We start from the raw sequence: 11,158 nt of genomic DNA, 5'->3' as shown, positions 1-11,158 counted from the left end.
AAACTTTTGATCCCCTGATAGTGGAAACAAGCCTGCCACATTCTCTATTACGTAGAAGTGCTGAGCTTTGTGCTAATGATCCAGAACGGACTATTGATTATATAATGATGACATTTTTAAAGCTTTATTACACTGTATGTCCCACAGCAATATCATGAGTTATTCATCCCTGGAGTAATAAAGCATTTTCAAGAGTGAAGATCTATTAAGACAATATGTCACTGTTTGAAATTAATTAAAATTTGATCAGAGTTAAACTCTGGTCATTTCTTAACCCAAAGTCTATTTTTTACAGTGTGGGTTGAGAGAATAAATAAAACAATTATACCTGTAGGTAAACTCAAGTCTGTGTTAAGTGATAAGTTTGTTACACCACAAAAAAATAGTTATTAACCACCCAGTAATATTTTAATGATAACAAACTACCAAGTAAATAAAATAAGTTCAAAACAAAATCTGGGAAAAATAGGCAGAATTCTCTGCTCCCAAACGTTGGGGGCGTGTCCACTGTTGCCGCTTAGACCACGCCCACTCGCGGAAATGCTGAAAAGACTTTAGACGAAACTTGAGGTTTATTAAACATAAATTGCGCTTTAAATTATGATATTACTTTAAAAACATTATTACTTTCATAAACATTAACACCCTATTCTCATTCACATTAAAATCGTATTGTGAACTGTGCGTGTGGGCGTGAGTGTGTGCGTGTGTGGTAATTAAGAAAAGTCCAAAGCCGAAGCATTTTTCCATTTGCTAATTATTTTTAAATGTGATCCATCATTCACAAAATGAAGCCAGCTGATATCTTAACACTGAAGAAAAAGCTGACTCTCCTTTGCAGTATTAATTAAACTGTAATGATATGCAATGAGCATTGGGACCTTTCAACTCCAACCAGCAGTTCTGTAGCATCACTCTGTGAAATTTGTTGTAGGTGCCTGGTTCTTTAAAAGCACAATGGGGCTGAAAGTCGTGATGGGATTTCTTTTATTTTTCTGGTGCCAGTGTGTTTCTCTCTTTATGATCTTCACAAATCTGTTTGTCCAGCCACCAAATGAAAAGAAATAATGCGACTTTATGAAGGGCGTCTCTCGAAAAGTCTAATCTTTATTGCGTCTGTCTTCACATACTACCACATGCAGCAGTTCTTCTGTGAGTCCCACTGCCCCTGATGTGTTATGCTTGTGTTCCTGCGCTCCACAGTCTGTTTGTGGAACCATAAAGCTGAGAGTCATTACCCCCCCAGTGCAGAACCCACAAAAGAGCTGCGCAGTTGCTATGACAACTGAAATAAAAGCAATTAAGGAGGAGTTAAATAGGAAATTCAGATTCAAGTTCCCTTATACCCTCACAGTTCTATGCTTGAAGTGATATTTTATCCACGCCTGTGTCTTATCTCCCATTTAACAAGACAAATGATAAGCCTACTGGTTTAGAGGGCCTTCAGCTAATATAATAATGACTTAAAGGATTAGTCCATTTTCTTTTTAAAAAAATCCAGATAATTTACTCAGCACCATGTCATCCAAAATGTTGATGTCTTTCTTTGTTCAGTCGAGAAGAAATTATGTTTTTTGAGGAAAACATTGCAGGATTTTTCTCATTTTAATGGACTTTAATAGAGCCCAACTTTTAATACTTAACTCAACACTTAACAGTTTTTTTCAACGGAGTTTCAAAGGACTAAAAAATATGCACTTTTAAACCACAACTTTTCGTCTAGGTCAGGTCCAGCGTGACCTAACGTAAATGCTTAATGACGTAGAGAGGTCACGTGTTACAAATATGAAACGCACATTTGCGGACCCTTGTAAACAATAAACTGACGCAAAGACATTAATTAGTATCATTCCACATATAACAACGTGGAACGGTCCTCTTTTTCAACACTTGTAAACACTGGGGCGTAGTTTCGCATTCGTCATTCGTGACCTCTGATGTCATGACGTATTGCGTGGGGTCACGCTGGCGCATCACGACTGGATATACACGAGAAGTTGTGGTTTAAAAGTGCATATTTTTTATTTTTATTTTCAAAAATGACAATCGTTTTGCTAGATAAGACCCTTATGCCTCGTTTGGGATCGTTTAGAGTCCTTTGAAACTCTGTTGAAAAAAACTGTTAAGTGTTGAGTTAAGTATTAAATGTTGGGCTTTATTAAAGTCCATTAAAATGAGAAAAATCCTGGAATGTTTTCCTCAAAAAACATAATTTCTTCTCGACTGAACAAAGAAAGACATCAACATTTTGGATGACATGGTGGTGAGTAAATTATCTGGATTTTTTTTAAGAAAATTGACTAATCCTTTAAGTACACTGTGATCCATGCTCACCTGGGAAGATTAACGTGAACTTTCTGATACAGTAGCCTATGTTGTAAAAATTTCAACAGGAAATCAAAGATCTAAACACTTACACATTTCATTTAGTGCAATTGAATTCAGTAAGCACATGCTAGGAAAGCCTGGTCAATTATTCTGTTTTATCCTCCATTGGTCATGCACCAAAGGTTGAGGATGAATTTTAATCAACTCATTTGTTTAGATATGTGAACAAACTAAAATCTTAATATTTCACAACAAAAAACACATAATACAAATCACAAATTCTTAGTTCGTCTTCACAGAAAGATTAAAGAAACCACTTTATATTGAGTCAAACGCTCGCTATTTCCCCCGACTTGAATGAAAACCGAGCATGACAGTTAAGACAAATGGAAAAATGAATATGAAAGAAATGTAGTCTTTCCCCTCTCTCTTCACGCAAGTTTTGTTCTGTAATGACGGTAATGGCCTCGGTTCTTCCTGTTGAAAGACCTCTTCGCTCTAACGTCTACCTTTCAAAGACGAAAAGCTTTTAAGTTACAAAGCGACGCAAACATTACTTCCCAGTGCTGTTGAATTACCTCTGCCTCATCACCTTTAATAACTAATGGGGGAAAAACATCCTCAACTTAGGGGTTGTACATGGGTTTAAACTGATGATTCAGACATAACACACCCCTTTGAGAACGTAAGTTGACAATCACTGCAGCCGTTTTTGTGTTAGTGACTGTCAAATAACCTTTGCATTATTCACTATCTAAATATTTCATTCACTTGTACCTTTATGCCAAAATAGCTGTAGACAAATTGCTGTATTTAGTGTGCAATTTCTTTCTGAGTTTCTGAAAACAAACCTTTAGCAATATTAATACCTTATACATACACATATCATTAGACTTCTACCTTTGCACGCATTATAAATGACACTGCACTGTAGTAGTTACTGATGAAAATACATTTCTAAAGAAATTTAAAAACCCTAAAGCCATCAGATGCAAATTGTCACCCATTTGTTAAAGAGGACACTTTCCTCGAAGCTATTTGGATTCTGAAAGCCGTCAAGTTTACAATCACACCCACGGGCAAACCTCAGTTGTTTTATTTAGAGTATTAGTGTATTATTTATGGATGCTCAATAATTCATTCATTTATTGTTTTAGCAAACGTGCAGTAATTCATGTTTCCGGTCCCCACAGGGCATCGTCTTGGCGCTTGCCGGTATAACGTAATAAACCGTGAGAGTACTAGAGGAGTTTCTCCTTCTGTTTGGTATGCCATGAGGGACTGGAGCTCCATCACACTGTAATTGCTTCATGTCATGGATGTTAATATCATTACATCCTGAAGTTGGCATTTGTGCTATCTTAATTATATAGGCCATTGTCACTGTTAATGTGAGCTAATCTCAACAGACAGCACTCATCTTCAGCCAAATGTGATGGTTATATTTAATCGTATTTTTGAAACATACCTGGAGAGATGAAAATGAATAGGATGATAAAAATGTAAGTAATTTAAAACACTACTGGGCCTGTAAAATCCCCATCAAACATCAGCAGTTTTGCATTACACTCAAAATATCATAAAGTGTGTTTACATCATTAAAAATTATAGAGTGGGCATTGTTTGTATCAGGGTGAAGTATTGTACATAATGTCACAAAAATTGAACCCTTTAAACATAATGACATCCCTACCCAAACCTATCCCTAACCCCAATGTCAGTTGACAACTGTTTAATTTCGCGTACCTAATAGTATTGAAGTCCCCAGTTCGTCAAAAAGTGACGCGAAAGGTATACCCTCCGCGTCAACATATTGACGCATGGTCAAGTGTCGTCAAATATTGACGCCATGGGTGTGAGACTGTGTTGCATTAAAAGGTCCTATATACATTTTGTACCAATATCTCTGGGGTACAGTACTAATATGAACTCTTTAGTCTTTATGTGCAAAGGTGTACTTTTTCAAAGGGTACTGCACCAGAGACCGATAAGGACCATTTTTTTTCCTGACAGTGTGTTGAAGCAGTGTAAAAACCTATACAAGTGCTGATACATTCAAGTCTATTATCATAATGCATTGCATGTTATAGATGTGAATACATGCATTTGTCTTTTATAAGTAAATGTATTGCTGTCTAGTGGGCAATAAAACTATAGAAACTAAAAATGTATTTAGTGGCATCTTCTGTTTCATTCTGTCTATGTACAGGTCATAATGTATATGAAAATAATGTATCTTACAAAAGAGATGTTAGGTTAAGGTTATTATTGAATGCACTGAATAGGAGTGACATTTTGAGTAACTGTCTTGATTTATTGAGCTAAACAGGGTCAAATTTAAGTGTTTCATCAACAGTCTATAGCGACACTGGAACTGTGACATCATCCTTATCCTTATGTTTTTTTCTTAAAGTCTTTTTAAAGCTGCATGACTTCTTATAACAAACTCTTAAAAATAAAGGTGCTAAAAAGGGTTCATGTTGTTTTCTTACCTATTAATATTCTTTAAAATATTTATTTTTGCCACTGCAAAGAACCTTTTGAGGAACAGAAAGATTCGGTGGATGTTCTTTATGAAACCACAGCCTGACAAAACCTGATTTTTAAGAGTGATCTCTGTCATTGCTCTAAAAGCATCTCAGTCTTTACATAAATCACTCTTAATGTAATATATAAAAGAAAATATAATATCCTCATACATTTTTCATTTGGAGATACACGTGCTGCTACAGTATAATAATGGTACAGTCTGCGCAGGAGTTCCAGTGTATCCAGGCATTTGCTCTTCTACTCTGAGTAGCGCAACTATTTACCGGCAACGCGCGATGATGCTGTTAAGAGAGCGATCAGGATGTGTTTTTCTCTTTCTCACACAGCTGAGTCTCTTCCTTTGTAAGTAGTGCTGTCACAGACACGATTATTCAGTCGCTGTCGGTACCGCCAACACGATCGGTTGTGCGTAAAGCAGCCAGCGCGTCTCGGATGCAACGCGCGCTCCGCTGCATCTGCGTTATTGCTATGGGCTCCGTCTAAAGAGCACAGACTTTGGGATATATCATTTTGTACGTTTTTCAAATGCAAAAGGAAATATGCGGCAAAGTTTGGCCTTACTCTTTACCGGTTTGCTTGGGTTGGTTTCAGGCTCAAGTTTCCCAAGTAATATCAACATAGGTAAGCGCTTGGCACTTATTGTTGACGTCTATATATTTTCACTTCTATTTAAAGTTTACAAGTATGTGTGTTTAAGCATCTTTCATTCTGCCGTTTTCCATGGAATCATTTTTAGGAGGTTTGTTTCCAACCGACTCCCACGAATATGATGTGTTCCGATTTGCGCTCTCTCAACACAACGATGTCCCCAAACTGGTACCACAAGTGGACATGGTCGACACAGGGAGCAGCTTTGCCATGACATACGCCTGTAAGTGTGTTTTTTTAGGAAATGTACATCTGTTATTCGTGCACCAAGGCGAACCTCTGCAGTGCGCACCGACTTGTTTCAATCAAGCTTGTTGCTTTTTCCGAATTTCACTACGGCTGTGATGATTTATGTCATTTAAACAGTGTTTGCTAACCGCTGTAAACCTAAGACATATTGTGTTACAGTTGTTTTTACCTAAACGCTCGTTATGGATTATGCATCACGTCTGAATGCTAATGTATTTTAACAACCACGCATAAAATACTGTACAGCATTATTATAGTAAACTGTAGTAAATTATAGCAGTAGCTAGTATTAACTATAATAAATTAGTTCATCTGTAGTAAATTGAGGCACGCATTTTAAAACGTCTAAGAACGTCCTGTAATTTTACAGAAGCCACTGGCATATTTTCAGATTCATTTACACTGTATTCATGCATTTGACAAACACTTTTATCCAAAATGACTTGCAGTGCATTCGTAAATTTTATCATGTATGTTTGATCCTGGGGAATTGAACCCTTAACCTTTGCATTGCAATGCACATTAATAATCATTTACTATTTAGATTTTTAAATACAAAACTAAATAGACATAATACACATTCATGCAATTAATATAAAAATGCAGATTAGACAGCATATTTATTATCAAAAGATGAAATGCAAAAACTATATATATTTCTAGTATAAATGTTTTTATTCAGTGCCAAAAAATCTCCACTGCTGGCTCAGCTGGCTGTCACTCAGAAATGCCTCTCGCTCAGAAATGCCTCTCTTTGATGTCTCAGATTGACACAGACATTCTTTCCCTTGCCAGCGACACACTGTACAGCAGTCTATAATTCATCAGTGGTATGCAAAAAAGCTACTGATGAAGAACAAATATATTTAAGCTGTTTGATTTACTGGCACAGTTCATCAAGTTCATGAGTCATACTGTATGGGTTATTGTCTCTCCCAGAGACGTACATGTGACAGAAGCTCATCTACACATCAGTGGTGCACTTTCAAGTCAGCCAGAGAGCCTCAAAGCGAAGTGTGCTTTTTAGTTGGGGTTGAGCACAGAAACTGTATCTAAAGCACTGCTTGCAAGGACTCATTTAAAGCAATATTATTGGGTGACAGTTCCGGGTCTTATTAGAGGGATGCTACAGTATCAGAGCAAAGTTCACACACAATGTAAGTAACTGGACTGAGTCCGTACAGCATGCTCGCTCCATAGATGAGTGTGAAAGTAATTATATGTAGCTAATTACATCTGTGAGAGAGTTGACTCATTAGCCTGCTTGTGCATAACTGGTGTCTTCTCTATAATCTCTACATACACCTTGCAGTGTACTACAAAAACAATGTGCTAGTTTGCCACAAAGTGGGAGAAAAATCAGTGCTTGATTATAATTTGATAGTTTCTTTTCTTTTTTCTTTTCCTTTTTTTTGATGAGACCTCACTGCAGGCAAAATAATGAATGGGGTTTTCAGAAACAGAACAAAGACAAATCAGTGGTCAAATCAGCGGTCAAATCAGCTGTATCTTCAGATGTGTTTTTTGAGTGAGATGTAGCAAAGGCGCAGCTCGTCTGTATATTAATCCACTTAAAAACTCTTATTCAAATCTAAACTGTTAATTTCGTAAATGTATCTAATATTTTTCAACAAATATTTTATGAGTTTCTAGACTATTTAAAGTGGTAAACTGAGATGAATACGTTGAGGGCATGGCTCGGTTGGTTAATGTATGTAATGATCGCGCTGAGAGGGGCAGAGACTGCCAATGCCCTCCCGAGCTCAACAGCGCCCCACATTTTTCACCATGTAAATTTGTGGTAAAAAATGGAAATGCAGCGAGCCTCTTGCTTTTAGGATGATTTGGTTAAAATGCCAAAATACTATTAGACGTTAAAAGTAATAATATATGTAGCGTTGTATTGAGTAAACTACTGTATTCTTTAGCATGCATTTACTTTGGAAAGTCAGACAGACTTTACAATATATTACTGGCATTTGTCATCATCTAATTTATTGTAAAACATTAGCATGTGTAGCCATTAAAGGGGACATATTATAAAAATCAGACTTTTTTCATGTTTCAGTGCTATAATTGGGTCCCCAGTGTTTCTATCAACCTAGAAAATGTAAAAAAAAGATCAACCCACTAACTTAGTTTTGGTAAACCAATCTCTGCAAGCATGTGAAAAAATGCTAATTGAAATTTGGCTCCCCCTGTGATGTCAGAAGGGGAAAATACCGCCCCTTAATCTCCACTATCCAACCACAGCACTGTCATTTAGAGCAGAGATTAGCTCATTTGCATTTAAAAGGACATACCCAAAAACACATTTTTGCACAAAAGTGGCAAATTTAACATGCTATAATAAATTATCCTCATGAATTTTTGTGCTAAAACTTCACATACATACTCTGGGGAAACCAAAGATTTATTTAAGATCTAAAAAAGTCTTGTGAAATGTTCCCTTTAAATATACTTTATACCCATCACATAAAATACTGAAAAAACAACATATTTAAGCATAAACTTTGTCCTGATCACCACATTCATTTTATGTGTTTATATTAATTGTGATATGTAGAGTAGAGACCATATATTTTTCAGTTACAATATGTCGATAGACATCTGTTATGAATTTTTTAAATTAAATCTAGCAAATTGACGAGCAAAGAACAAAAGAGGGATAAATGCTCCAGAGGTTAAGTAACCTCTGCAATTAATATTTTTAGTATTTGTAGATGACACATGCAAGGGCTTTGTACTTTTATCTAACAAGATAAATATCGTAGACATATTCTTAAATGTTTCCTCTGTTAGAATTCTCTAAACACCAAAACCTCACGTTTAATTAGTAAAGCAGATGACATACTGTACATAACAGTAACTGCCTGCAAAAAGCAGTGCATCCCCTCTGATTTCTTAGATATGAGCCTGAGAACCAGTCACTAAAGTTGCCTTTTCTCTGTGGAGATACAGTAATCATTTAGTGCAGCTCAAACAGATTCATTTAATCTATTATTCATTGCATCATAGCCAAAGTGATTATTTTCTGAGTTTTGATGTATGCATGTGGGAGCAGCAGCACAAAGGGGGGTATAGTGAAAAATCCATTATGTGGGAGGCAATTGACAATATTTAGCTGGTGTAGGACAGGTGGTCACCTGGGAAGGGAGATGGTTTTCCAAATTGCCACAGTACTATTGAATTCAAAAAGAACCAGCTCATCCAAAAATGTTTATTCACCTTCATTCAGTCTTGTTTTACAACACAAAACACAAAAACATTGCAAGAACCTTACTGGATACTGGAAGTTGTATTTGAGTTGTTCATTTGCAATGCGTCACTGTTATGCAAAATATTCACAGTACACGGCACATCTTTCTCGGCTGTTTTTCAGCATCAACAGGCCCCTCAGATGTTTTCAAAGAGAATAAGAAGGCACAAAATATAGCACATGCAGAAATTGCTACATGATCGTAATCTTGATGCATTGACAGAGAATGCATTGAGTTTGGTTTGATGATGAAAAGAGTTGTCAGTTGCGCAGATAAATACCCGGCGACATGCGATACGCAGTCCTCCTGGTGACAGTTCAAATAACCAGCCAGTGTGTCTGTCACCAAGCAATGACTATTTGTCTTTCTGGTGAAATAATACCCTACCATAACATCATTTTAATCTTAACAAACAGGCTTTTATCCATCGTGAATATATTACAGATGATATTTTTCCTTTCATACATGTCACAAGCCGATATGACAGTCTGTTCTGGGCATTAGTCCCATTCGCCCATTGGTCCTTCTTTCAGCGCGTATCAGTGCTTTCATCCTGCTGACATGCAGTCAGGGCCAAATGTCCACAGCATGTCAATCAGGCAGACTCCAAAGAGTCGACTGAAGCTCACGTCAGAGCGAGTTCAAGAACAAACACAGTTTTGTGTGTCCTCCCTGTGGAACTCATGCGTCCTCTATAGACCTCTGAAGAGCTTTTACCCTTGTAGTTGCTTTGATTTATAGCTTTATATATATATATATATATATATATATATATAGTCTGGTGTTGTTTCACCGTGAGCTATCACAGAAACCCATCTCATTTTGATAATATATATATATATATATATATATATATATATATATATAATCAAAATAAGATGGGTTTCTGTGATAGCTCATGGTGAAACAACACCAGACTTGCATCAGCTGCATAGCCATAAGCAAGATCGTCCAGCCCTTTGACACATTCAAAATTAAGCACTGTCAGATATGAGTGTTATATATTTGGCTCTTAATAGCAGTTAGTCTGGGATGTGTTATTGTTGATCATAAATGACAGGTATCTTATTAGTTTGATTAACTGTTAGGAACAGGTCTCAGTTCAGGGGGAATATTAAAGGTGGCTGAGGAGAGACGGTCTGGTGATTTTAGGATACGTGCCTGTGGGGATACATGCTCCCTGACCTTCAGTGTATTGGAATAATACTGTGATAAAAAATGCTTCTTATCAGCTATATCATCTTGCAATAGGCTGCAAGCAGCTTATAGGACACAGAGGACAAAACCTGATTCTCTTAAGTGATGAAAAGGACCCTGTTGCCTATAATCTCAGAGATGATCTTTGTGTCTTCTTTTAAGATAATTGATGGGGTCTCAATGCGACTGGATTCAGAGACAAACCACAATTTATTTTTGTCTCCATTTACTGTATGTGGAAAATAAGTATTTGAACACCCTGCTATTTTGCAAGTTCTCCCACATAATCTAAAAAATAAATCTAGAAATCACAATGTATGATTTTTTTAACTATTTATTTGTATGATACAACTGCAAATAAGTATTTGAACACCTGTCTATCAGCTAGAATTCTGACCCTCAAAAACCTGTTAGTCTGACTTTAAAATTTCCACCTCCACTCCATTTATTATCCTAAATTAGATGCACCTGTTTGAAGTCGTTAGCTGCATAAAGACACCTGTCCACGCAATACAATCAGTAAGAATCAACCTACTAACATGGCCAAGACCAAAGAGCTGTCCAAAGACCCTAGAGACAAAATTGTACACCTCCACAAGGCTGGAAAGGGCTACAGGGAGATCGCCAAACAGCTTGGTGAAAAAAGGTCCACTGTTGGAGCAATCATTAGAAAATGGAAGAAGCTAAACATGACTGTCAATCTCCCTCGGACTGGGGCTCCTTGCAAGATCTCACCTCGTGGGCCTCAATAATCCTAAGAAAGGTTAGAAATCAGCCCAGAACTACATGGGAGGAGCTGGTCACCACCGTTTCCCAGGTTACTGTTGGTAATATACTAAGATGTCATAGTTTGAAATCATGCATGGCACGGAAGGTTCCCCTGCTTAAACCAGCACATGTCCAGGCCCGTCTTAAGTTTGCCAATG

At 37.0% G+C, this 11,158-nt stretch overlaps 1 protein-coding gene across 5 annotated transcripts in view; it reads left to right on the top strand.

Moving 5' to 3' along the window:
• Window positions 1-4,984: 4,984 nt before the first annotated feature.
• gria1b (glutamate receptor, ionotropic, AMPA 1b) overlaps window positions 4,985-11,158 on the top strand; it is a 55,067-nt gene continuing 48,893 nt past the window's right edge. For 2 of the 5 annotated variants that reach the window (XM_065287034.2, XM_065287033.2), the window contains exons 1-2: window positions 4,995-5,499; window positions 5,615-5,749. In XM_065287034.2, coding sequence (XP_065143106.1) covers window positions 5,418-5,499; window positions 5,615-5,749 — 217 coding nt within the window. In that variant the 5' untranslated portion in view covers window positions 4,995-5,417. Of the gene's footprint in view, window positions 5,500-5,614; window positions 5,750-11,158 lie in introns of all 5 variants that reach the window. The other 3 variants (XM_073812517.1, XR_010544104.1, XR_010544105.2) reach the window with 3 other exon arrangements.

The sequence above is a fragment of the Paramisgurnus dabryanus genome, chromosome 18 (assembly GCF_030506205.2).
Source record: "Paramisgurnus dabryanus chromosome 18, PD_genome_1.1, whole genome shotgun sequence".
NCBI classification, from domain to species: domain Eukaryota; kingdom Metazoa; phylum Chordata; class Actinopteri; order Cypriniformes; family Cobitidae; genus Paramisgurnus; species Paramisgurnus dabryanus.
The sequence above is the reverse complement of the archived record's forward strand: the minus strand, read 5'-3'. Positions and strand labels throughout refer to the sequence as shown.